The sequence below is a fragment of the Neodiprion virginianus genome, chromosome 2, assembly GCF_021901495.1.
Source record: "Neodiprion virginianus isolate iyNeoVirg1 chromosome 2, iyNeoVirg1.1, whole genome shotgun sequence".
NCBI classification, from domain to species: domain Eukaryota; kingdom Metazoa; phylum Arthropoda; class Insecta; order Hymenoptera; family Diprionidae; genus Neodiprion; species Neodiprion virginianus.
The window spans coordinates 33,033,940-33,061,763 of record NC_060878.1 but is presented as its reverse complement, the minus strand read 5'-3'; the positions used below and the strand labels follow the sequence as shown (position 1 = coordinate 33,061,763).

General features: G+C 38.3%; 3 protein-coding genes and 1 non-coding gene across 8 annotated transcripts in view; 3 read left to right on the top strand and 1 right to left on the bottom strand.

The window, feature by feature from the left end:
* The window catches only part of LOC124298854 (retinoic acid receptor RXR), a 55,196-nt gene extending 46,529 nt beyond the window's left edge, over nucleotides 1–8,667 (top strand). For 4 of the 5 annotated variants that reach the window (XM_046751405.1, XM_046751400.1, XM_046751403.1 and 1 more), the window contains one exon: nucleotides 147–8,667. In XM_046751405.1, the coding sequence (XP_046607361.1) occupies nucleotides 147–746 (600 nt within the window). In that variant the 3' untranslated portion in view covers nucleotides 747–8,667. The remainder of the gene's footprint in view (nucleotides 1–146) is intronic. The other variant, XM_046751404.1, reaches the window with a different exon arrangement.
* On the bottom strand, nucleotides 7,768–9,726 carry LOC124298862 (translationally-controlled tumor protein homolog). The gene is made up of 5 exons (XM_046751416.1): nucleotides 9,571–9,726; nucleotides 9,177–9,247; nucleotides 8,899–9,086; nucleotides 8,517–8,788; nucleotides 7,768–8,239 (listed from the first exon to the last, which is right to left on the bottom strand). Exons 1-4 carry the CDS (start codon nucleotides 9,596–9,598, stop codon nucleotides 8,557–8,559), a joined length of 519 nt encoding a protein of 172 aa, XP_046607372.1. The 5' UTR covers nucleotides 9,599–9,726; the 3' UTR covers nucleotides 7,768–8,239; nucleotides 8,517–8,556.
* A 13,919-nt stretch (nucleotides 9,727–23,645) lies between these two features.
* Nucleotides 23,646–27,755, top strand: LOC124298235 (la protein homolog). The gene is made up of 7 exons (XM_046749976.1): nucleotides 23,646–24,071; nucleotides 24,299–24,652; nucleotides 25,820–25,962; nucleotides 26,161–26,245; nucleotides 26,351–26,611; nucleotides 26,822–26,963; nucleotides 27,310–27,755. Exons 1-7 carry the CDS (start codon nucleotides 23,913–23,915, stop codon nucleotides 27,402–27,404), a joined length of 1,239 nt encoding a protein of 412 aa, XP_046605932.1. The 5' UTR covers nucleotides 23,646–23,912; the 3' UTR covers nucleotides 27,405–27,755.
* On the top strand, nucleotides 27,145–27,226 carry LOC124299419 (small nucleolar RNA U6-53/MBII-28). The gene has a single exon (XR_006907008.1). It is a non-coding gene; the product is annotated as a small nucleolar RNA U6-53/MBII-28 (small nucleolar RNA).
* Nucleotides 27,756–27,824: the final 69 nt, after the last annotated feature.

Genomic DNA, 27,824 nt, shown 5'->3' with positions numbered 1-27,824 from the left:
TCAGACTGATCAAAGGGAATAGCCAGGAAAGTGAATGTTGCACGAGTATAATTGTATGAATAAAGAACATTTGAAATGTCTTTCATAAAAGAAGAGATCATTGAAAGTTGTAAAAACGAATAAAAACATTGTCTTCACATTTTCAGAACGCCGTAACTAATATTTGCAACGCGACGAACAAACAGTTGTTTCAGTTAGTTGAGTGGGCTAAGCATATTCCTCAGTTTACCTCGCTACCGCTTGAGGATCAAGTACTTCTTCTCAGAGCTGGATGGAACGAGCTACTGATAGCAGCATTTTCTCACCGGTCAATCGAAGTCAAGGATGGGATTGTTCTTGCAACAGGATTAACTGTTCACGGTGATTCCGCCCGTCAAGCAGGAGTTGGTACAATATTTGAACGAGTGCTTACAGAGCTAGTTGCTAAAATGCGGGAAATGAAAGTGGACAAAACAGAGCTTGGCTGTTTGCGATCGATCATTCTTTACAATCCGGATGCTCGTGGTTTGAAATCCAGGCAAGAGGTCGAGCTACTCAGGGAAAAGGTTTATGCATCGTTGGAGGAATACACCCGCACATCTAGACCTGACGAACCTGGTCGGTTCGCTAAGCTCCTTTTAAGACTACCTTCGCTACGTTCTATCAGCTTAAAATGCCTGGAGCATCTGTTTTTTTTTAGATTAATAGGAGACGTGCCGATCGATACGTTTCTCATGGAAATGTTAGAGTCTCCATCAGATCCTTAGGAGCAGGAGGTGTGTCGCATTTTGGGGCACGCCGACATGTGACTTCTGACGTATTCTTTTTCAATCCCATTTCAGAAGCGAAGTATTCGCATTACCACCTATTATGTTTGTTTTTTTTTTCTTCTTTTTTATTTTGATTTTTTATTTATAATTATTTTCATTCCCATATCCAGTTTTATCGTTAATACTTTCAAATTCGGGGGCTTATGCGTCAAATGCGTCAGGGTAAAATAATAAAGTGTAAGTTGTAAACCGTAGGTGAAAAAAAGTCAAGGCACGCGTTGTTCTTTGTAAATTGGCGCATAATTTTTTTCTAATTTATAATTGCGTGTAATAATAATAATACTAATAATAATTATAATCATATATCTGTGTACTCGATAAATGTGTATGATATAAATAATTGGGTAGTTGAGACATAGCGTAGGTAGAAAATTCGGTGATGACAAAATTGAGATAAACGTGATACAAATACGGTGCTATTCTATTCTGAAATTTAGCAGTTAAGTATTCAATGTCAAAAATTCTTAGCTATTGCAATTGATGTATTTCTAATGGGCTGTATTGAGATATAACTTCAACTCGATCTTTAATGAACGCTTTATTTAGAAAGGTACGCAGATTATTAATTAATAATTTTTTTCCGTAAACTCGCATCGTTTCCATTGTCTGTCGAAATTTCAATGGTACGATATGTGCACAGGTCAGACGGAACACTGAAATATTTGAACACAGTGTAAGATTTTCTGAATATCAGCTATCTGACTGCAATGAGACTTAGTTACGTAGAAAAGGATATCGGTCAACTAAAATTTTCGGAAAAAATTAATTCAGAGACTTACATGTGAGATGGTCATAATCGCGAAAATATCACGATACTATGTCGTCATTGATATATTTATTCTGAAACATATCTCAAGAGTAAGTGTCTCTAGCAATTATTTATTGAAATTCTTCAACTACGGCTTACAATTTACACATTCGTTAGTCAGGACACCCGGCAAAACTTAATTGTAACAACAGAAAAGATGAAATTTTGTTATTTTTACTAATAATATGTCAACATAATGGATTGTATTTTTGTTGAACTATGGTTGAATGAACGTAGGCTCCTACATTATAGGTATGCCTGTAGACATATGTTATGAAATAATGTTCCTAAGATAGTTGTTATTTTCACAATTTTTAATTAATCTTTAATTACTATATTATTTCTGCTTTTGTTCGTCTACGATCGAAAGGTAGCGTCAATAATGATTTTTATACATAATCATTGTTTTGGTAAATAAAAATACAATCCAACAATAATATTAACCCAAAAAATCTTGGGTTCAACAAAATATGCAGATATTTGATCACAGTAATTTATTATTCTTCTTCTTCTTATTATTATTATTATTTGTATATTAGAACAAGCTAAAAGAATTTGATAATTCATTCATTTAACTGTTTCTTTTTTCGATTATGTTTTATGCATCATATGCATGTATGTCACATTACATTGTATTGTGTTATAATATAAGATATTTTAAGGTTCGATTATACTGTATACACAATATAGATAAATAGATAGAGAAAGAAGATCTGTAGCATAATTCTCGGAAAATTAAATGAAATCTTCAAAATAATAAATTCGAACATCAGTTCAGTTGACGGTAAAAAATTCACAATCGCAATTGTTGTATTTTTTATCCATTAGGGTTTTTTCAAAACTGATGACGGAGTTACAGTCTGTCAGTTATTAAAAATATTTAAATAACGTAAAAATGTTATTTCCGACTCTATAGGAATGTCTGACTAGTTATCAAAAAGACAGGTCGTTGCGGAGATATTTTCTTCACACCGACTTATTACGTGTGATCTAAATTTTTACAACTACCACGCATAATATGGAAACTCTACAACGTTAAAGCTAAATATATTATACTTATATGCATATGTATATAGTTTCATTAATGATACCGTGGATAAAATTGAATTTGTTAGGTACTCGGTGAATCACCGATTCAGTTTACTGGTTGACAAGTTGTGCTTTGAATCTGATCTAAAGATAATGCATTGAATTGATATTTTCCTGTTGTAGATCATTTGAAATCAGAATCAAGCATAGATAAATTTCGATTACGATTATTCGTGTTAAATTAATCGATAGAAGAGAATGCTGATAATCAAAGTAAATGAGGTGAAAATCGGGCAATTTACATTTTTGTTATATTTTTCAAAGAATGGAGGCATCAATATTCTTGCCGGATTCAAGACCCTCAACTATTTAAATATTATTCTTTGTAGGAAAATAAATGCGAAAAATTGAACACAACTATGATCAAAAATGTTGCGTCATCTTACTGCGAAGCCAAATAATCAACATGTTCACATAGCAGCGAATTAATTCCTCATGTGTCTTTAAAAGGATTCTTTGCTATCGTATGGTCGATAATTTCGCATCTTCTAGTATTAATTATTTTATCAATCATAGGTGGATGATCATACCTATTACGATATGAATAGATTCTTAAATTATAGAAATTACTATTATTGTATTATTAAAAATATTTCTATTTGCGTGTGATTGCTTACGATTGTTAGAGCTGTTGGTTATTGTTATGGGCTTGAAGAGGAAGAAGTAGAGAAATTGAAGAGAGTATTTACTGTTGTCCTCGCATGATGATTATTATCAAATTGGAAACTTTTATTTCCTAATTTTAATTTTTTTTTTTTTTTTTTTTTTTTTTACTGCATTAGAGTTGAAATTATTCCAAGCAACTGCAAGTTTATAATACATTTTATTCAGCTTATCGGAAAGTACGAAATTTAAAATGGGGATTCAGAAACGAATTTGAAAAGTGGATAAAATGTTATGATAAAATGTATTGCTTATTAGCGAACTTGTTTGTTGACGTTAATGAATTATAGGCCAAATAACACCGGAACTAAAAAGCATAAAAAAGTATGGAATGCCTAGATATTCTTGATGTATTTTGTCAATTTTGCAGGAAGTTAGTGTGATGACTTTTCATAACGTTAGGTTTTGTATACTATGCTATTGTGTAAAAATGTGAACAATTCCCCTAATTACATATGCGTAAATATATGAAGAAAATTATTTATAATCTGTATAAATAAGTTATTATTATTTCGTAAATAGTACGTTTGTTTCACAATTCGATAGAAATGTAACCGTTGGTAAGAAATTGTTTCGAACATTTAACAGAATTGTGGGGTGCGAGTGTTGTTACCTGTGCATAGATTTTCAATATAAATAAATAATAAATATATAAATGTTACTATAAAACAAAAATATCTATATTTCTAAATTGTAACTCATCTTTTAATGAACACATACAATACGAAAACCTCAGTAGCCGGTCAGTAGATTAGATTTTATTAAGCTACAAATATTTAATATTACAAGTAATATTCAATTGTGCATTATATTGCGCGATATATACGATGTTATAATTGTAATAAGGAAATATAACATTACATTTAAAAAATCACTAATCAATCCCTGATATAAATGATACAAAAGCTGATGATAATATTATACATAATTTTTGGTTACAAATGTCAACGTAAAATGAAATATTAGTAGACTTTAGACTATGAACGATCAGTTATTGTTCAACACCGTCGTCTTTGGTCTATTACTAGTATACGTTTTTTGCCATATGTCGTTTCATAATATAATTTAGATAAATGGAATAATACGATGCTCAAATTGTATTTAACGTTTTCTCAGCTTAGCGCGCATTATGTCTTAAAAATAAAACACAAGTAGGAGTATTGCAATATTTCACCAGATAATTTACGCTTCGAAAGATAATGTTTTCGTTGAAAAGATGAAAAGTCAAAGGTTTGTTCTATTCTAAAAAATGTATTACAAGTAGAATCTTGCTAATCCGAGGTATTGCCGGCTCACCTTAGCTTTGGTAATCAAAAAACTCGAACAACACCGACTAGAGAAATAACAATACATGCGTGAGTGATCAGAAATATTAATTATATTTTTCTTCATGAGCAATCATTCTTGAGCTGTTATGAGCTCATGTGTCATTAACCAGGGTTCGTACGCACAGGGAAAACCTGGAAAACCGAGAAAACTCAGGGAGTTTCTTGCAGCAGGGAAAAGCCAGGGAATTTCGAAAATAAGACTGGAATTTTAAGTTTCTTGAAGAAATAAACTCGTTCTTATACGTACATTACTTGATATCTAACCTCCTCTCGTTTTTTTCTTACTGAAAATCGCTGGCAGTTGTTTGTAAATTAGTAGTCGGACAGTGAATTAATTATAAGATAATATTGAAGGTATTAGTATTAATATGCAAAAAAATTGTCATTAATCAGCGGCATATTTCTTGGAAGGTTACTGAAAAAAATCATATTTTCAGGCTGGAACACCTGGAAAAGTCAGGGAATTTCGAGTTCCAAAAAGCGTACGAACCCTGTTAACTCAACTATGTTAAAAAAGGATAGAAATACAAATACAATTACATTTTCAGGGAAAGCAGATCACAAAAGCAAAGATTAACTACAATGGATGTATTTACTAGGAGTTAACAAAAAGTAGATATTTTTATCTATCGCAGAGAAGACGATCTTCAACAATTGCGAACATGGATGAAGCAGGCTCAGATGAGCAAGGTCTAGATTCTGTTTCAACATTATTGTTCCAATGGTCAGTTAATTCTTGTCGTTTATTATTGATTCTATCTTGTCACTTATTGATTGAACAGTGTTAAATTATTATAAGTCATTAGGATCTTAATTATGGCAGAAAAATTGCAAGACAATTACTTTCAGAGACGAAACTAGACCAGTACAAAAACTTTTATCAATGAAAATTCCTCTTGCAGTTTGAGCAAGATTTATCATGACCGCTTATTAAAAAGTAGTGATTCTCCTACTAACTTACTGTACCTTCATGAGAGCTAAGCTAGTAAATTATATAAGTGCCAGAGTACTAACTTTCCTCAATCTAAATGTCGTATAAAACAATACTTACACATTACTGTTACTGATGTATGTATATAATATATACCATGCACTATATCTTTAAAATAGTCTAATATATTATTAGGATCGTCTGTAACACATTATGCATACAAAGTTGTATAAATTAAACGTTTTGTAATGTTAGCTCAAGAACTTTGACAGGGATTTTTCTCGACCGTGTGAAAAGTATGAAGGACGCTTTTTTGGTGTCTACGGTCAAATGAATGAAAGAATTATGAATTGACATTTGGCCCTATCGAGGAAAGGGGATTTTTTCCTTAATCAACCTCTGATCATGATAGATTCTAACATGATGAATTTACAACCTGTTATTTCCCCAGATAATGACTCGGCTTTCATCTTGACTTGCGATGTCTCCGAATCACTTTTCTGTGTTTGTGTATTATACTTCTCCATGCTCGAGTCAGCGGTCCACGGATGTATGTATAATTTTTCGGCACTGATGCCGTTTTCTATGCATTTGAGTATAAATCACGTGATTGCTACATTTCCTTTCTTTTTTTTTTTTCTTTGTCAGTTTTATAATTCCTACACTCGTATAATACCATGACATAGTTCTCTTGCAACATTGTTCTTATAAATAAAATGTTTTAGTTTTGAGGGGTGCCTCTCCCCCTCCCCGATTAAGAACGAAGCGTCAATCCATAATTCTTTGATTCATTTGGCATCGACACCCAAAAAACGTTCTTCTTGGCTCAAGAACGCGCATGTAGCTTAATAATTGAAAATTAAATTTATTGATTACAACCGTGTGCGGCCAATCTTCTCTTAGACATCTTCTTCATTAACGATAAGTTTTGTATAATGAAACAGGTTGGTTGGCTCTACAGAATGAACATTCCAGTTTTTCACTGGAGCCAATTGCACTACGCAACTTATATGATCCCCAAAGTTACAGCGGTCGATTCCACTAGAATTTACCTTACAAATAGCTGAATATTTTATCTCTTTGATACGACGCTATTTTTTAAATTTTTAATTCTGTAAAAACGATGAAGTGATAATCATCTAAAGAAATTGATTACCTCGAAATTCAATTTCAACACGGATTAATATTTACTGATTTCTTTTGCGACAGATCAAAATCAGCTGTCTAGACTTGATCCTCTTTCTCACCTAGCGATTTTATTTTTATTTTCTATTAGACGTGTAAGAATTCTCATCTGTAGTATATAAAAATTAGTTATAACTTTATGCGATATTCTATGCATAATTGGAAAAAAAAATTGTTTTAGGATAGGTAAATTCACTTACGTATACATATGATTATAATAGACACATAGATGTGACATTATATGTGTTATACTATACATAATATATTTATATGATGTATAGTAATATATATATACATATATGTATAAAAATATACCTAGATATAAACGCTTTTGTAAACGTCAAAATATTTTCAGTAATAGGAAAGAAGCACATGTGTCAGGTTTTAGAATGTCATTTAATCATTATCAGAGTAATCACTGTTTTGTAAAGAGGAAGAGTAATATATTATTGATGAAAGACTAGAGAAAGATATGGAGAAGACCAGTTAACACAGAATAATTGTACATATTATTATATAGTAAACTAAATTAATATTTTCATGTGTACTTTATAAAAAATATGATGATGGTGATTTGTAACAATTCTCAGTCGAATTTGTGACGGTAACGCGAAGATATAGTACGACTGTCTATTCCAATTTTGTCTAAATATAATATTTTTACGAAACTTTCAGTTTTATTAAATCAATATCTATGTGTATATCTGAAAAATTAAATACATACCTCATCTACCTCTAATTTTTATTATTTTTTTTTTGCGTCATACCATGACGATGGAAAAGTATTGTCACTTCGAGCAAAATATTGCTGGCTTGTTTTAATCATTACCGCTTATGGTGTAATTTATAATCCATGAAATCAAAACATCTAATTTTAATTTTTGATAATGGAAAAAAATATATACATACAAGTTGAAATTGATGTTGAGGTATTTAAAGGAACAAAATACCAGATTATGAAAACGTCAATAGTTTATTTCGTCAGGCATAGGTGTATCGAATTTATTTCAGAAACAAAAATAATTAATATTGATGTAACAGCTGTAAATAATTCACAATGCATTATTGATCGAAGTGTTGTGCTACCGTCTTCTTTCCCCATCTTCCATTCCGTAATAAATACAAGTGTATAAATTAAATCTGTTAAGAGAAGTGGTAATCAAAAAATAAATAGACTAACAATCATGTTTAGTCTCACAAATTGGAGGTCATGTCTTTAAAGTAAGAGCTGAATGCGACAAGTGATAAATATTTATCTGAGTAATCTGAGTATGTACAGTTTAGAAAGACAATCAAATAGTGTTTAATATTGTTTAGGTTTCTTTTTGATAAATAAAACTGCAATTGATACAGGAAATTGGAAGGGTTATTTGTAACTTAATTTCACAGCGGCGTCGCCATGTGGGCAGTCTTAGCTTCAGCTTATCTGTAACACATAAAAATAGAAGATATGTAGAATTAAACTAAAAATATTTGAACCAGTTCAGAAACGAGAGTGCAACCACATCGTTGACAAATTCTGTTTGATTTACGTAGACGCTACAATAATTAAAAATATTGTAACGGGAATTCAGTCACCAATTTTATATAACATGTTTGTGCATCGGTTAACAGATAACATATGTTGACCGAGAATTTCCATGTATAAGACCAGCTGTTGCATATAGCTGATCAAATTTTTATGAAATATGGTATAAACTTACAAAATTTTTTTCCACAATTTGTTTCATATCTAAGAATTATTTAGAATTTCTCTTCATCTAGGCCGTGCTTAAAGAACATCAGTACCGGCACTGAGTCACCGTCGATATCACGGTATTCCATTAGACCAACAATTCCATCAATATCCATTGATTCGCCAGTGAAAAATTGTAGCTCCTTGAATCTTGAGAGAATATCTTTCATCACTTTGTTCATGTTGGTCTTAAAAATTTCAACCTGATCTGGTGCCTTCTCTTCCAGTTTGGCAACTAGTCTGAAATTAAGAGAAGTGCAAAGATTTAGTCAATTGAATTAACGTGACAAGTAAAGAATGAATAAACATGGTTTCGAGCATTGACTGTAAAAAAATATGTCAACACTTACTTCTTCATGTAATCCTTGAGGTACAGAGTGTAGGATTTTTTGTCATGGAAGGCAAAAGTTTCTTGAAGACGATGATTCAGTACTACATCAACTCCTGATTCAACAGCTTCATCCGTACCTTCGTCAGCTTCTTCAGCTGACGGGTTGAATCCTGCTATTTCGATTGATCCAGCCTTGCGTGTGACGAGCTGAAATGTGGCGTGAATGTTAGATGCGACGTTTAAGGACGTCAATAACATGTCAAAGAATCGAGGTAATTGGGAAGGTAATATACTTACTCTACCATACACTTCGTAGAGGACGTCATCGACCAGTTTTATTTTATAGGTATCTGAGAACATCTCATCACCTGGAATGCGTAAAATAAACGATGAAACATATGTATTCATAGGTTACCTTGGAAGAAAGTGAAATCTAGATGTGTAAAATATCTTCTCCATAATCTTGAAACAAACTAATATGAAATAATTGAGTGATTTGTATGATTTTAGCATAAGAACGTATGGTTGGATTACTAGAGCTAACCGAGATTGGTATGTGACAAAGGAGGCTTATCGAAATGTCACTTTGAAATTTAGTTGATAATGAACGTTTCATAATTCCGGTATAGAATTACAAATTTAGAAAATTCGTATTGTAAAAAACAGGATAAGTTTAGGGAAATATAATTACCGGTGAAAATATCTTTGTAGATCCTCATTGTGGAAGATGGAGAAAGATTTGTATACAGCTAAAACTAAATAAGACGCAGTCACTCGATAGAGCGAACCGGAAAGGACGGTGCTAAAATGGATCGACGACAGGGCGGATAATGCGCAAGACAATGCGCAACATCCGGTTTATTCGCATTTGCACACAGCGACGTCTACTGGCATCTTTAGAATCCTATGGATGGTGAATTTTAGGCCTGTAGCGTCGATAGCGTTGACTGAAAATGTATAAAGTCTGCTAGCCCACTGACGCTTTCCGTAACCAAAAACCACGAAATAAATACTAGGAGACCAAACTCCGCAGGCAAAGTTTGGCTCAATTTACCGCATGTAAAAGGCCAAGTCCGCAGAACGAAAAAGCTACATGCTCGCGCATGCGTTGTACGCAGTATAGCCGTGTCCTTTGCTATCTCACAGAGGGTACGTTCCACTTTACGCTCGCAAGGCCCTCGAACGCGACCGCTAAAATTCTCGTTCCACTAACATAAAAAGACCGCGAGCGTGTAGGCGATAGTTATAGGTGGAACGCACACGCGTTTGGTGAAAGCCTACTCTGACCCACCTATCTCGTGTGGAACGTATCCAGAGAGTGCGAGTGAAAGACTCGCACTTAACGACGTAACAATTTTAAATTTTAGGGAAGTGAGAATATGTTATGAGTTTAAAGTTAGAACGAGTTACGAGACTTGTAGAATCTTTATGATATTGTAATAACTTGACGTCAAGACACTCCTGCGTCTCTTGATCCTCTGTTTCTTGCAAGAATAATAATAATATGCGACCGCATGGATGTTTTATGTTTTCCTTGCGTGATTGACAATCATGCGTCATAACCTCGCTATACGCAGTCGTTGACTGAAGAATATAAAGACAGATGTATGATGTGATGTGATGCGATGAATTTACCCCTGGGTAAATTTTTGTGACCAGTTTCGACGGGTAAGTGAGCCCAGGTGGGCCTGGGAGCGTAAGAGGGTTTTGCTCTATCGACTCTACCTAACGGGTTCGCACCGCCGCGACATGCGTAGCAACGAAAGTAGTGTCGGTATGGAAACTTGAGATTGAGTCGGTACAAAGTTAGTATGTAAGACTACTTGACGATTGCGACTTGGAAATGTCGATCAGCTCGATCATCCCCGTCAGAAGACGCGTAACCGCGTCCGCCGCCAACTACCGCAACAACCTCCAAGCACCTCCAACCACCGTCGACCACTTCCTCCCACCTCCGACCACCTTCGTCCTCCTCGTCTACCTTGACCCTGTCCTTTTCGTCGTCCTCGTCCTCCTCAACCGCCACCGATCACTTCCTACCCCCTTCAACCACCTCCAAACACCTCCTGCCACCTCCTACCACCGCCAAACACCTTCGACCATCTCCGTCCACCTCCTACCACCCCTTGCTACCGTTCACCACCTCGTACCACCCCTTACCACCTCCTACCACCTCCTACCATCTCCTACCATTTCCGAACACCTCCGACTACCCCCTAACACCTCTTACCAGCTTAGCCTACCCCCTACCACCTTCTACCAGCGCCTACCACCTCCGACCATCTCCGACCACTTTCGTCCTCTTCGTCCCCCCGCTCCGCCTTGTGTTCTATAACATTACTATGCGTAATTATTCCAACAACCTTTCATTTACTCTTTCGATCTAGAATTTTCGTAGCCTTAGAATCGAAATGCTGTTTTAGCTACTCGCAAGTGAAGTATCTACATTGCGCAGAGAAGCAGAATTGTTTTTCGAAAAGTGTTCGTAAGGAGAAAAATTCAGAGTAACTGTAATACATCAGGGATGCGCTAATTTTGATCGAGATGAAAGAGATGCTCCGTATATAATACAGTATTTAACGCAGTGTTCTGATTCAAAGACCTAAAAAGGTGATTGCCGGCGATTTCTTTTTTTGATAGGGAGAGATAGAACGATGCTTCTGGAAACTTCGAGTGTATTTTAACACACATTTGAAAGGTACGAGCAAAAATTTTGAACATCCAATTGTCGCAGAACGGCAGCGTTATTGGCTCACAGAATATATCTTCAGTCAACGGCTGACCATCGAAGGGCCTGGCCGCTTGAGTCTGGAATCGGCAGGAGAGATGAAGCGCGTATTTCTTGTCTGAAATGCAAATACTAAAATCATTATACATCATATCATCATCATACATCATACATCATACATCATACATCATCATACATTCTACATCATACATCATCCATAGTACTACAGTTCGAAACCAAAGTTTGGATGTTCGGATGTTCAGAAAGTGACGTCACCCAAATTTTTTTTCTCCCGACGTGATCGATCTATATAGACGAAAATCAACTAGCCAAATTCATCAGTCTGGAAACAACCGCGCAGTACAGTGGACGTATGAGAATCGCGCTCCGCATATTTAGAGTACCGGGTTCTCTACCTCCGTCTTTCCTGTACTCCGGGTCCGCTTTCTGGTGCGACTCGAGTTCTAGAACAAGCGCTCCGTAATTTTTATGCTCCAGGTCCGCTACCTGGTGAAACTCGACTTCCAGGACAAGTGCTCCGTAGTTCTGGCTGTTCTGGTACTTGACCTGGTGACTTTTAACCTTCGGGGCTAATTTTCCGTAGTTCTGGCTATCCAGGTCCACCACCTAGTGGATTTTGACATCCAGGAAAATCGTTCCGAAGTTCTAGCTGTCCAGGTTCTTGAACTAGTGACTTTTGACCAAGCGCTGCGTAGTTTCTGCGCTCCAGGTCCGGTACCTGGTGAAACTCGACTTCCAGGACAAGTGCTCCGTAGTTCTGACTGTCCAGATTCTTCACTTGGTGACGTTTGAACAAGCACTCCGTAGTTTCTGCGCTCATGGTCCACTACCTGGTGAAACTTGACTTCTAGGAAAAGCGCTCCGTTGTTCCTGCGCTCCGAATCCGCTACCTGGTGAAACTCGACTTCAGGGACAACCGCTCCATAGTTTCTACGCTCCAGGTTCGCTACATGGCGAAACTCAACTTCAGGGACATGCGCTCCGTAGTTTCTGCGCTCAAGGTCCACTACCTGGTGAAAGTCGACTTCAAGGAGAGGACAAGGTGGACGAGGAGGATTTTTCGCGCAAGCTCAAATCCAGCAGCTATCAACGCGCTAATAAAATTTTTATAATTTTTTATAATTTTCTCATAATCTCCTTGATCAAATCTGTCAATAAAAGAATTATGTTAATCCTTACACAACATTTTTGATGTGTTCTCATACTTAAAATACTTATCAGTATTCGAGGTATAACCCGAGATGGTTGGAGTTGGTCCTTGGAGGTGGTCAGAGGTGATTAGGGGTGGTTGCTGGTGATCGAGGTGGACGAGGTGGAGGACCAGGAGGAGGAGGACAAGGAAGACGAGGAGAACAAGGTGGACGAAAAGGATGAGGATTTGCGCACGGTAAGTATAACATTTTTACAATATTTAATGACAATGGTAATTATATTTTATCTACAATTTTTCAAACTTGTCACGTTTACAATAAATTATTTCAATTCATTTTTCGCGCAAGCACAAATTCAGTAGCTATCACTGCGCTAATAAATGATCTTGGTAGAATGTGTCAATGAAGAATTCTATTAATCCATACACAATATTTTTGATGTGTTCTAATCCTAAGAATATTTATTAGTATTCGAGGTATAACCCGAAGTGGTTAGCAGTGGTCGATGGAGGTCGTTGGCGGTGGTTGCGGGTGATCAAGGTGGACGAGGAGGAGGACGAGAATGACGAGGATTTGTGCACTGTGAGTATCTCTTGTTCTTATCTACCTTTTTTTTTGACCAGGCGGATGTTTCGAGAAATTTTATAAAGGGGACATTATAGATATATCCATATAGCGTGAAACGGTAGGTATACGGAACGAAACGTTGCCCGAAAAACAGATTCAGTTTCGTTTGAAATTTTGTCACGAAGGACCGAGTTTACCAAAGTAAAATGCCAAACTATCCGAAAGGAACGCGAGACAATATAGCCCGAAAATGTGCTTTTCGAGGAAGAAGAAGGTCTGCTGTACGCGCCTGACATCGCTGATTAATCGGTAAGTCACTACGATCACTAGTTTCCACATGTTGAAACTTTAAACGCGATTATCTCGAAACAACATTTTCAAAAACTACTCGTGTTGTAGCTCCAAAAGTTATCGACCGATTTCGATGAAGTTTTGGGAGATCACACTCAGTAATATTATCGGAAGGATGTGCCTAAAGTTCGAAAGGTAGCGCGTGAATAAATACCTTTTTAGGGGTCAAGTATGTCGACAAAAAGGTCGGAAATTCGACCCTTAGAATGAAAGGGCTCCCTAATTTTCAATTTTGAACTTTGTCATCATTTTTTAGGTACATCCTTCCCCTTAATATGTCAATAAACGAATAACACTTGTTAAATCTTTTTCAGATCAACAGCAAAAGAGTGACCACGGTAGCACTTTTCGATGTCACGGAAAACAGGCGTCCCAAGACCCTTAATAACGCCGCCATTTTGTGTATGATCGCAACAAAAATAATGTTTCTCACCTTTGATGCTTCAATAAAATTATGTTGAAATTTGAAAATTATTGGATAATTTTTTCCCCTCTATTAAAATTATCGAACAATACCTATTTTTCACGCTTCCAAAGGGATTTCTCCCCTTAGATAGAATCTGAGACCAAAAATTTTCGGCTCCAGAAATGAAAAAAAAGCAAGGCTAACCCCTTTGCATTTTTGGCGAAAATCTTGGCGATTTTGAAAAGTGTTGGAATAAATTCTTTCTGGCACTATTCCGACGTAGTTTTGCGAGAGAAATCGATTGGGCGCAGTCCCAATACGCTGCGATGAACGCATCAAAAGTTACTGCCAAAAAACGAGAACCTGCGTTTTCGACATTTTTCGGCAGGTGCTTTTTCCTTCGCAATTACTCTCCTGTTGATTCCACGCTCTTTTCGCTGCGTTTTCTGAGTTCCTGAGGGTCCAATTAGTCAGGAAAAGGTTACTTAAATCGAATCTGAGACCAAAAATTTTCGGCTCCAAAAATGAAAAAAAAGCAAGGCTAACCCCTTTGCATTTTTGGCGAAAATCCTGGCGATTTTGAAAAGTGCTGGAATAAATTCTTTCTAGCACTATTCCGACGTAGTTTTGCGAGAGAAATCGATTGGGCGCAGTCCCAATACGCTGCGATGAACGCATCAAAAGTTACAGCCAAAAAACGAGGACCTGTGTTTTCGACATTTTTCGGCAGGTGCTTTTTCCTTCGCAATTACTCTCCTGTTGATCCCACGCTCTTTTCACTGCGTTTTCTGAGTTCCTGGGGGTCCAATTAGTCAGGAAAAGGTCATTTAAATCGAATCTGAGACCAAAAATTTTCGGCTCCAAAAATGAAAAAAAAGCAAGGCTAACCCCTTTGCATTTTTGGCGAAAATCTTGGCGATTTTGAAAAGTGCCGGAATCAAATCTTTCTGGCACTATTCCGACGGAATTTTGCGAGAGAAATCGATTGGGCGCAGTCCCAATACGCTGCGATGAACGCATCAAAAGTTACAGCCAAAAAACGAGGACCTGTGTTTTCGACATTTTTCGGCAGGTGCTTTTTCCTTCGCAATTACTCTCCTGTTGATCCCACGCTCTTTTCGCTGCGTTTTCTGAGTTCCTGGGGGTCCAATTAGTCAGGAAAAGGTCATTTAAATCGAATCTTAGACCAAAAATTTTCGGCTCCAAAAATGAAAAAAAAGCAAGGCTAACCCCTTTGCATTTTTGGCGAAAATCTTGGCGATTTTGAAAAGTGCTGGAATAAATTCTTTCTAGCACTATTCCGACGTAATTTTGCGAGAGAAATCGATTGGGCGCAGTCCCAATACGCTGCGATGAACGCATCAAAAGTTACAGCCAAAAAACGAGAACCTGCGTTTTCGACATTTTTCGGCAGGTGCTTTTTCCTTCGCAATTACTCTCTTGTTGATTTCACGCTCTTTTCGCCGCGTTTTCTGAGTTCCTGAGGGTCCAATTAGTCAGGAAAAGGTTACTTAAATCGAATCTGAGACCAAAAATTTTCGGCTCCAGAAATGAAAAAAAAGCAAGGCTAACCCCTTTGCATTTTTGGCGAAAATCTTGGCGATTTTGAAAAGTGCTGGAATAAATTCTTTCTAGCACTATTCCGACGTAGTTTTGCGAGAGAAATCGATTGGGCGCAGTCCCAATACGCTGCGATGAACGCATCAAAAGTTACAGCCAAAAAACGAGAACCTGCGTCTTCGACATTTTTCGGCAGGTGCTTTTTCCTTCGCAATTACTCTCCTGTTGATCCCACGCTCTTTTCGCTGCGTTTTCTGAGTACCTGGGGGTCCAATTAGTCAGGAAAAGGTCATTTAAATCGAATCTGAGACCAAAAATTTTCGGCTCCAAAAATGATAAAAAAGCAAGGCTAACCCCTTTGCATTTTTGGCAAAAATCTTGGTGATTTTGAAAAGTGCCGGAATCAAATCGTTCTGGCACTATTCCGACGGAATTTTGCGAGAGAAATCGATTGGGCGCAGTCCCAATACGCTGCGATGAACGCATCAAAAGTTACAGCCAAAAAACGAGAACCTGTGTTTTCGACATTTTTCGGCAGGTGCTTTTTCCTTCGCAATTACTCTGCTGTTGATCCCACGCTCTTTTCGCTGCGATTTCTGAGTTCCTGGGGGTCCAATTAGTCAGGAAAAGGTCATTTGAATCGAATCTGAGACCAAAAATTTTCGGCTCCAAAAATGAAAAAAAAGCAAGGCTAACCCCTTTGCATTTTTGGCGAAAATCTTGGCGATTTTGAAAAGTGCTGTAATAAATTCTTTCTAGCACTATTCCGACGTAGTTTTGCGAGAGAAATCGATTGGGCGCAGTCCCAATACGCAGCGATGAACGCATCAAAAGTTACAGCCAAAAAACGAGGACCTGTGTTTTCGACATTCTTCGGCAGGTGCTTTTTCCTTCGCAATTACTCTGCTGTTGATCCCACGCTCTTTTCGCTGCGATTTCTGAGTTCCTGGGGGTCCAATTAGTCAGGAAAAGGTCATTTAAATCGAATCTGAGACCAAAAATTTTCGGCTCCAAAAATGAAAAAAAAGCAAGGCTAACCCCTTTGCATTTTTGGCAAAAATCTTGGTGATTTTGAAAAGTGCCGGAATCAAATCTTTCTGGCACTATTCCGACGGAATTTTGCGAGAGAAATCGATTGGGCGCAGTCCCAATACGCTGCGATGAACGCATCAAAAGTTACAGCCAAAAAACGAGAACCTGTGTTTTCGACATTTTTCGGCAGGTGCTTTTTCCTTCGCAATTACTCTGCTGTTGATCCCACGCTCTTTTCGCTGCGATTTCTGAGTTCCTGGGGGTCCAATTAGTCAGGAAAAGGTAATTTAAATCGAATCTGAGACCAAAAATTTTCGGCTCCAAAAATGAAAAAAAAGCAAGGCTAACCCCTTTGCATTTTTGGCAAAAATCTTGGTGATTTTGAAAAGTGCCGGAATCAAATCTTTCTGGCACTATTCCGACGGAATTTTGCGAGAGAAATCGATTGGGCGCAGTCCCAATACGCTGCGATAAACGCATCAAAAGTTACAGCCAAAAAACGAGAACCTGTGTTTTCGACATTTTTCGGCAGGTGCTTTTTCCTTCGCAATTACTCTCCTGTTGATCCCACGCTCTTTTCGCTGCGTTTTCTGAGTTCCTGGGGGTCCAATTAGTCAGGAAAAGGTCATTTAAATCGAATCTTAGACCAAAAATTTTCGGCTCCAAAAATGAAAAAAAAGCAAGGCTAACCCCTTTGCATTTTTGGCGAAAATCTTGGCGATTTTGAAAAGTGCTGGAATAAATTCTTTCTAGCACTATTCCTACGTAATTTTGCGAGAGAAATCGATTGGGCGCAGTCCCAATACGCTGCGATGAACGCATCAAAAGTTACAGCCAAAAAACGAGAACCTGCGTTTTCGACATTTTTCGGCAGGTGCTTTTTCCTTCGCAATTACTCTCTTGTTGATTTCACGCTCTTTTCGCCGCGTTTTCTGAGTTCCTGAGGGTCCAATTAGTCAGGAAAAGGTTACTTAAATCGAATCTGAGACCAAAAATTTTCGGCTCCAAAAATGAAAAAAAAGCAAGGCTAACCCCTTTGCATTTTTGGCGAAAATCCTGGCGATTTTGAAAAGTGCTGGAATAAATTCTTTCTAGCACTATTCCGACGTAGTTTTGCGAGAGAAATCGATTGGGCGCAGTCCCAATACGCTGCGATGAACGCATCAAAAGTTACAGCCAAAAAACGAGAACCTGCGTCTTCGACATTTTTCGGCAGGTGCTTTTTCCTTCGCAATTACTCTCCTGTTGATCCCACGCTCTTTTCGCTGCGTTTTCTGAGTACCTGGGGGTCCAATTAGTCAGGAAAAGGTCATTTAAATCGAATCTGAGACCAAAAATTTTCGGCTCCAAAAATGATAAAAAAGCAAGGCTAACCCCTTTGCATTTTTGGCAAAAATCTTGGTGATTTTGAAAAGTGCCGGAATCAAATCGTTCTGGCACTATTCCGACGGAATTTTGCGAGAGAAATCGATTGGGCGCAGTCCCAATACGCTGCGATGAACGCATCAAAAGTTACAGCCAAAAAACGAGAACCTGTGTTTTCGACATTTTTCGGCAGGTGCTTTTTCCTTCGCAATTACTCTCTTGTTGATTTCACGCTCTTTTCGCCGCGTTTTCTGAGTTCCTGAGGGTCCAATTAGTCAGGAAAAGGTTACTTAAATCGAATCTGAGACCAAAAATTTTCGGCTCCAAAAATGAAAAAAAAGCAAGGCTAACCCCTTTGCATTTTTGGCGAAAATCCTGGCGATTTTGAAAAGTGCTGGAATAAATTCTTTCTAGCACTATTCCGACGTAGTTTTGCGAGAGAAATCGATTGGGCGCAGTCCCAATACGCTGCGATGAACGCATCAAAAGTTACAGCCAAAAAACGAGAACCTGCGTCTTCGACATTTTTCGGCAGGTGCTTTTTCCTTCGCAATTACTCTCCTGTTGATCCCACGCTCTTTTCGCTGCGTTTTCTGAGTACCTGGGGGTCCAATTAGTCAGGAAAAGGTCATTTAAATCGAATCTGAGACCAAAAATTTTCGGCTCCAAAAATGATAAAAAAGCAAGGCTAACCCCTTTGCATTTTTGGCAAAAATCTTGGTGATTTTGAAAAGTGCCGGAATCAAATCGTTCTGGCACTATTCCGACGGAATTTTGCGAGAGAAATCGATTGGGCGCAGTCCCAATACGCTGCGATGAACGCATCAAAAGTTACAGCCAAAAAACGAGGACCTGTGTTTTCGACATTTTTCGGCAGGTGCTTTTTCCTTCGCAATTACTCTGCTGTTGATCCCACGCTCTTTTCGCTGCGATTTCTGAGTTCCTGGGGGTCCAATTAGTCAGGAAAAGGTCATTTAAATCGAATCTGAGACCAAAAATTTTCGGCTCCAAAAATGATAAAAAAGCAAGGCTAACCCCTTTGCATTTTTGGCGAAAATCTTGGCGATTTTGAAAAGTGCTGTAATAAATTCTTTCTAGCACTATTCCGACGTAGTTTTGCGAGAGAAATCGATTGGGCGCAGTCCCAATACGCAGCGATGAACGCATCAAAAGTTACAGCCAAAAAACGAGGACCTGTGTTTTCGACATTCTTCGGCAGGTGCTTTTTCCTTCGCAATTACTCTGCTGTTGATCCCACGCTCTTTTCGCTGCGATTTCTGAGTTCCTGGGGGTCCAATTAGTCAGGAAAAGGTCATTTAAATCGAATCTGAGACCAAAAATTTTCGGCTCCAAAAATGAAAAAAAAGCAAGGCTAACCCCTTTGCATTTTTGGCAAAAATCTTGGTGATTTTGAAAAGTGCCGGAATCAAATCTTTCTGGCACTATTCCGACGGAATTTTGCGAGAGAAATCGATTGGGCGCAGTCCCAATACGCTGCGATGAACGCATCAAAAGTTACAGCCAAAAAACGAGAACCTGTGTTTTTGACATTTTTCAGCAGGTGCTTTTTCCTTCGCAATTACTCTGCTGTTGATCCCACGCTCTTTTCGCTGCGATTTCTGAGTTCCTGGGGGTCCAATTAGTCAGGAAAAGGTAATTTAAATCGAATCTGAGACCAAAAATTTTCGGCTCCAAAAATGAAAAAAAAGCAAGGCTAACCCCTTTGCATTTTTGGCAAAAATCTTGGTGATTTTGAAAAGTGCCGGAATCAAATCTTTCTGGCACTATTCCGACGGAATTTTGCGAGAGAAATCGATTGGGCGCAGTCCCAATACGCTGCGATAAACGCATCAAAAGTTACAGCCAAAAAACGAGAACCTGCGTTTTCGACATTTTTCGGCAGGTGCTTTTTCCTTCGCAATTACTCTCTTGTTGATTTCACGCTCTTTTCGCCGCGTTTTCTGAGTTCCTGAGGGTCCAATTAGTCAGGAAAAGGTTACTTAAATCGAATCTGAGACCAAAAATTTTCGGCTCCAAAAATGAAAAAAAAGCAAGGCTAACCCCTTTGCATTTTTGGCGAAAATCCTGGCGATTTTGAAAAGTGCTGGAATAAATTCTTTCTAGCACTATTCCGACGTAGTTTTGCGAGAGAAATCGATTGGGCGCAGTCCCAATACGCTGCGATGAACGCATCAAAAGTTACAGCCAAAAAACGAGAACCTGCGTCTTCGACATTTTTCGGCAGGTGCTTTTTCCTTCGCAATTACTCTCCTGTTGATCCCACGCTCTTTTCGCTGCGTTTTCTGAGTACCTGGGGGTCCAATTAGTCAGGAAAAGGTCATTTAAATCGAATCTGAGACCAAAAATTTTCGGCTCCAAAAATGATAAAAAAGCAAGGCTAACCCCTTTGCATTTTTGGCAAAAATCTTGGTGATTTTGAAAAGTGCCGGAATCAAATCGTTCTGGCACTATTCCGACGGAATTTTGCGAGAGAAATCGATTGGGCGCAGTCCCAATACGCTGCGATGAACGCATCAAAAGTTACAGCCAAAAAACGAGAACCTGTGTTTTCGACATTTTTCGGCAGGTGCTTTTTCCTTCGCAATTACTCTGCTGTTGATCCCACGCTCTTTTCGCTGCGATTTCTGAGTTCCTGGGGGTCCAATTAGTCAGGAAAAGGTCATTTAAATCGAATCTGAGACCAAAAATTTTCGGCTCCAAAAATGAAAAAAAAGCAAGGCTAACCCCTTTGCATTTTTGGCGAAAATCTTGGCGATTTTGAAAAGTGCTGTAATAAATTCTTTCTAGCACTATTCCGACGTAGTTTTGCGAGAGAAATCGATTGGGCGCAGTCCCAATACGCTGCGATGAACGCATCAAAAGTTACAGCCAAAAAACGAGGACCTGTGTTTTCGACATTTTTCGGCAGGTGCTTTTTCCTTCGCAATTACTCTGCTGTTGATCCCACGCTCTTTTCGCTGCGATTTCTGAGTTCCTGGGGGTCCAATTAGTCAGGAAAAGGTCATTTAAATCGAATCTGAGACCAAAAATTTTCGGCTCCAAAAATGATAAAAAAGCAAGGCTAACCCCTTTGCATTTTTGGCAAAAATCTTGGCGATTTTGAAAAGTGCCGGAATAAATTCTTTCCGGCACTATTCCGACGTAATTTTGCGAGAGAAATCGATTGGGCGCAGTATCAATACGCTGCGATGAAGCCATCAAAAGTTACAGCCAAAAAACGAGAACCTGTGTTTTCGACATTTTTCGGCAGGTGTTTTTTCCTTCGCAATTACTTTCCTGTTGATCCCACGCTCTTTTCGCTGCGTTTTCTGAGTTCCTGGGGGTCCAATTAGTCAGGAAAACGTCATTTAAATCGAATCTGAGACCAAAAATTTTCGGCTCCAAAAATGAAAAAAAAGCAAAGCTAACCTTTGCATTTTTGGCAAAAATCTTGGCGATATTGAAAAGTGCCGGAATAAATTCTTTCTGGCACTATTCCGACGTAATTTTGCGAGAGAAATCGATTGGGCGCAATCCCAATACGCTGCGATGAACGCATCAAAAGTTACAGCCAAAAAACGAGAACCTGTGTTTTCGACATTTTTCGGCAGGTGCTTTTTCCTTCGCAATTACTCTCCTGTTGATCCCACGCTCTTTTCGCTGCGTTTTCTGAGTTCCTGGGGGTCCAATTAGTCAGGAAAAGGTCATTTAAATCGAATCTGAGACCAAAAATTTTCGGCTCCAAAAATGAAAAAAAAGCAAGGCTAACCCCTATGCATTTTTGGCGAAAATCTTGGCGATTTTGAAAAGTGCTGGAATAAATTCTTTCTAGCACTATTCCGACGTAATTTTGCGAGAGAAATCGATTGGGCGCAGTCCCAATACGCTGCGATGAACGCATCAAAAGTTACAGCCAAAAAACGAGAACCTGCGTTTTCGACATTTTTCGGCAGGTGCTTTTTCCTTCGCAATTACTCTCCTGTTGATCCCACGCTCTTTTCGCTGCGTTTTCTGAGTTCCTGGGGGTCCAATTAGTCAGGAAAAGGTCATTTAAATCGAATCTGAGACCAAAAATTTTCGGCTCCAAAAATGAAAAAAAAGCAAGGCTAACCCCTTTGCATTTTTGGCAAAAATCTTGGTGATTTTGAAAAGTGCCGGAATCAAATCTTTCTGGCACTATTCCGACGGAATTTTGCGAGAGAAATCGATTGGGCGCAGTCCCAATACGCTGCGATGAACGCATCAAAAGTTACAGCCAAAAAACGAGAACCTGTGTTTTCGACATTTTTCGGCAGGTGCTTTTTCCTTCGCAATTACTCTGCTGTTGATCCCACGCTCTTTTCGCTGCGATTTCTGAGTTCCTGGGGGTCCAATCAGTCAGGAAAAGGTCATTTAAATCGAATCTGAGACCAAAAATTTTCGGCCCCAAAAATGAAAAAAATTAAAAAAAAAAGCAAGGCTAACCCCTTTGCATTTTCGGCAAAAATCTTGGTGATTTCGAAAAGTGCCGGAATAAAATCTTTCTGGCACTAATCCGACGGAATTTTGCGAGAGAAATCGATTGGGCGCAGTCCCAATACGCTGCGATGAACGCAACAAAAGTTACAGCCAAAAAACGAGAACCTGTGTTTTCGACATTTTTCAGCACGTGCTTTTCTTTACTCGTGATCCTACTCCTACTTCTACTACTCCTGATCCCACTCCCACTCTTCCTTCTACTCCTGATTCTACTCCTGATCCTACTCCATTATGGGGAGAAATCCCTTAGGGAGCGTGAAAAATAGGTATTCTTCGATAATTTCAATAGAGGGGAAAAAATTATCTAATAATTTTCAAATTTTAACATAATTTTATTGAAGCATCAAAGGTGAGAAACAATTATTTTTGTTGCGATCATACACAAAATGGCGGCGTTATTCAGGGTCTTGGGACGCCTGTTTTCCGTGACATCGAAAAGTGCTACCGTGGTCATTCTTTTGCTGTTGATCTGAAAAAGATTTAACAAGTGTTATTCTTTTATTGACATATCAAGGGGAAGGATGTACCTAGAAAATGATGACAAAGTTCAAAATTGAAAATTAGGGAGCCCTTTTGTTCTAAGGGTCGAATTTTCGACCTTTCTTTCGACATACTTGACCCCTAAAAAGGTATTTATTCACGCGCTACCTTTCGAACTTTAGGCACATCCTTCCGATAATATTGCTGAGTGTGATCACCCAAAACTTCATCGAAATCGGTCGATAACTTTTGGAGCTACAACACGAGTAGTTTTTGAAAATGTTGTTTCGAGATAAACGCGTTTAAAGTTTCAACATGTGAAAACTAGTGATTGTAGTGACTTACCGATTAATCAGCGATGCCAGGCGCGTACAGCAGACCTTCTTCCTCGAAAAGCACATTTTCGGGCTATATTGCCTCGCTTTCCTTTCGGATAGTTTGGCATTTTGCATGGACCACCCTCGCTCGCACTCTCAGTGAGAAAGAAAAGGACACGGCTATACTGCGAACAGCGCATGCGCGAGCATGTAGCTATTCCGTTCTGCGGACTTGGCCTTTTTCGTGCAGTACGTATAATGAGCCAACTTTTGAACTCGGCTTCGGCTGAGTTCGGTTTCTCTAGTGTTACTTCGTGGCCGACGCTTACCAACAGTTGTTTCTGGCGTCAGCGTACCGCTAATTCTCATTTCCGTTTTCGCGTTCGAAGCATTTACTAGGTTCTCGGTGCACGTGTTTGTAACTGGTCATTGAAAATAAGCGAAGTGATATTTAACTAAAACTCACGGCTGCTTGTATAAGCCACTTCGAAAAATAGTTCAATACAAAGAAATACGTATTATTGAATCACGCAGAAAATGGAGAACGGTAACGCCGTGGCGAAGGCCCAAGAGCAGACCAACGCTACCGTAAGTGAGGTTAAAGATAACCCGGCTAAGGATACTCCGACCGGCGAGCAGAAAACTGGCGATGAACCCAACCCAGAACTTTTGGCTAAAGTCCGAAACCAGATTGAGGTAAGGCCATAACTTTTATTCTCGCAACAGTAAAACGTCGAATTTGTCCTTTACGAAGCCACATTAACCGCCCTCGGCTTCAGTCTCACCTAACCATCCCTATTCTTCACTAACCAAATCTCATTTCAATTGTCATCGTTACAAGTGCTGATGGATGAAGGCTTGTCTTAGAGTATGAATTTTTGTAATTGAATTATGAACCATCCTTGAATGTGAATAATTTACAGTTCTACTTCGGCGACGTGAACATGCAGCGGGACAAATTCTTGATAGAACAGTCCAAACTAGATGAGGGTTGGATTCCAATGTCAGTTCTGCTAAAGTTCAAGATGCTAGCATCGATGACCACTGATCTTGAAACTATTATCAAGGCGTTAGCTAGCAGTGAACTAATGGAAGTTTCCGAAGATAAGAAGAAGCTTCGACGCTCTCCTACTCATCCTCTACCAGTTTTTGATGAAGCCTACCGAAAAGCTCAAGAGGAGCGAACTGTGTATGCCAAAGGCTTTCCTCTGAACAACACAAATATTGAGAAACTCAAAGTATTTTTCCAGCCTTATGGACCTGTGGAAAACATTGTGGTAAGTACCGAAGTAACGAAATATTACCTGTTCTATTGCAAGTCAATGAAATATCTGAAACTATTGATAAACGCAGATTAGTTGCAGTCAAAATTTATAATCCACACTCAATATTTCATGTATTAGACATACACTAGGAATTTTACATAGAATATTCAATAGCTAATATGATTGGTATAATACCAGTGTTGGTCTCAGACATCATTTTCTTACGATTCCAATTATTTTTATTAACGTGTGTTGAGCATTGCGTTACATGACCGATCTAATAGTAAATATATGACAATTAAGATAATGCTTTATCAAAATTTGCTGTCGAATGATGATGATATTGTGACAGAATATGCCATGAATGGGCCAGGGTTAAATAAATATACAGATTTTTCATCTATTTATCTCGCTGGAAGATGGGCTCTGGGGTTACAGTCTCCAAGTTATTAAATTGTCAAGTCTTGCAATAACGTATTGGTCTTAGCTGACCCGAGCGTCCTTCTTAACATCTAAACGCTAGCAATACTACAAAGTTTAATCGAATGTTTTGCAAAAATATGGAATGGATTCTCATAAATACCCTTAAGTAGGTTATGATGCATTGTACTCCAACCACCTAAAGAATCCATTGCATAGACCAGGGCATGACGCCTTAAATCCAAGTGCTATCAAGTAAGAGTAATCAATGTTGTTGATGTCTTTTGCATTCGTGAGGTTTGGATTTGTCTAGGAAGGATCCCACGATTCGATTCTGTAATGCAAAATTTTCGGTTCCAATTATCAGTAGAATGAAGAAACCCCTTTTAATTCTGTTTACCGAAATTTTGACAATTTTGAATAATGCTAGAATTAATCAGTTAACGCACTATACAGTTGTAATTTTGCGATGGAAATTGATTATGCAGAGTTTAGAGTTGCTGTGAGCAGCAGATCAAGAGCGACATTCGAAAAATTCCTCAATCGTTGGCTCTCCGATGCTCTTGATGTCTTTTTTAGCTTCCTTGAGGTCCAATTAATCCAATCAGTTTGTATCGATTCGATCGTAGAAAACATCATTTTTTGCTCTAGAAATCGGTAAACAGCAAGGATATTAATCTATTCTGAAATTTAAACTTGCCGAACACTAGAATCTTTGATTTCTCATCTGCTTGTTTTGTCATACTGTTATTATTATAGATGCGCAAGTACCAAGACAAGGAGAAAAAACTCCAGTTCAAAGGTTCTATTTTCGTTCAATTCAAAACACTCGAACTTGCGACGAGTTTTATGGAGAAGGAGTCCCTCAAATACGACGATACTGAACTGATAAGAAAATGGTCGTAAGTATATTTTGTTTCTTTCTTTTTTTTCTCAATTCTATATGATTGGATGTCTTACTACTAATTGTATAATGCAATCGTGTTTAGTCGTAAGGACATGGAAATCATTTTTCCTCCGTTCATGAGCCATATCGCCTGATCTATCTTATTGTAGGGATGTAGTATTTGTGGATAATGTTACTTCTTTTTTTTGTATAGATCAGACTACTATATAGAGAAAACTAAAGAAAAGGAAGAAAGAAGACTGAAAAAGGCAGAGAAGACTGGCAAAAAAGGAGACAAAGTTTGTATTTTTCTTCAATCAATTAATCTATCTAATCTCCTTGAATAATTGAAATTATGATTCCATGAATAATATTCTACATTTCATACTGTAATTATGTCTTAGGAAGCTGATGAGGCCGAAGGGGAAGAAGACACAGAGGATGGAGAGAAAGAAAAAGTTGAGAAGGGATTGCCCAAGGGGTCTGTGATCCATTTGTCTGGCCTTTCTGAAGAAACCACTCGAGAAGATATCAAGGAACGTCTAGGAGCCTTAGAAGGGAGAGTTGCATTCATAGACTTCAAAAAAGGTGACGTGGAGGGCTGGGCTCGACTCCAGGGTGATGAAGCAGCACTCCCAGTTTTCGAAAAGATGGAAAATGGGAAGGTGAGCGGTATATCTTTTTTGAACGCTCAAAAATGCAGATGAGTTTCAGCTCGACAACCCGTGGTATACACTGCGCTACTTTCAGCACAGCAGATACCGTAACGATATGAAATATAAATGTCACACAAATAGCGTTTATCAGTTTTTCTGACGTATCCGAAGTTTATAATTCGAAATATATTAACTGGAATATTGCTCTGTACTTTATAGCTTCTAATCAGCGGCAAAGAAGTAACTTGCAGGATTTTGGAAGGCGAAGAAGAGGACAAATACTTAGCAAAAGCCAAAGAGGAGATGGCAAATCTCCGACAGAAATATGACCACAAAGGAAAACGTGGCGGCCGAAGAGGTGGTGAGCACATTATCATTCTTCGTTTTCTAGAAAATTTAGAGCCTTGGATGTTTATACACAACGTGAATCAATCATGTATTTCGCCAATAAATTTCAGTTACTAACCTATTTCAATTGAGAAAAATCAAGTCACCCTTCAGGCAGTATTGTAATTGATTACGTACTATCGAAATTCAAGTAGTTTAAATGATGACTAGCCATGCTAATACTGAGAGATCTTCAGGATCTCGCTGAGTTGAAATTTTCTAAACGCACTGATGGAAACTACTATTTGAAGTGAGGCTCTTTACCTTACTCGATTACTGGGATACAGCTCAATAATGCGTTACGTATTTATCATTTTCAGGCCGAGGCGGATACAGAGGTGGACGCAAAAGGAGAAACAGCCCAAATCGAGATAAGCAACAGCCTCCAGCAAAGAAGGTCGCAGCGGCCGAGTAACTGACTCTCATACAACAGGCAAGTTAACACCGTCGTTAGAGAGGAGTCGTGAATCATATAAATATCTATATATAATATATTATATATAAATATAAAATATACTACATTACAACAATGTAATAACTTCATTGGCGATGTATAGTATTTTTTCAATTCTCGAGACACCTTCAAGTAATTTGAAGACAAAAATATTACTGAAGACTGCATTCATTTGAGTTTATTGTGGCGAATATGACCGCAGCGTTTGCCATTCTGCTTCCTTCCTTTGTTTATTATGTATCGTTCATAATATATTAGGATAATGTATTAATTTAACAGAATGTAATTAAAAGTTGGCTTATATTTCTTATACATGAACTGCACAGTTACTTATTGTTGACCTACTTCTCTTGCAACGAAATCCCGGTGAGGTTTGATCTG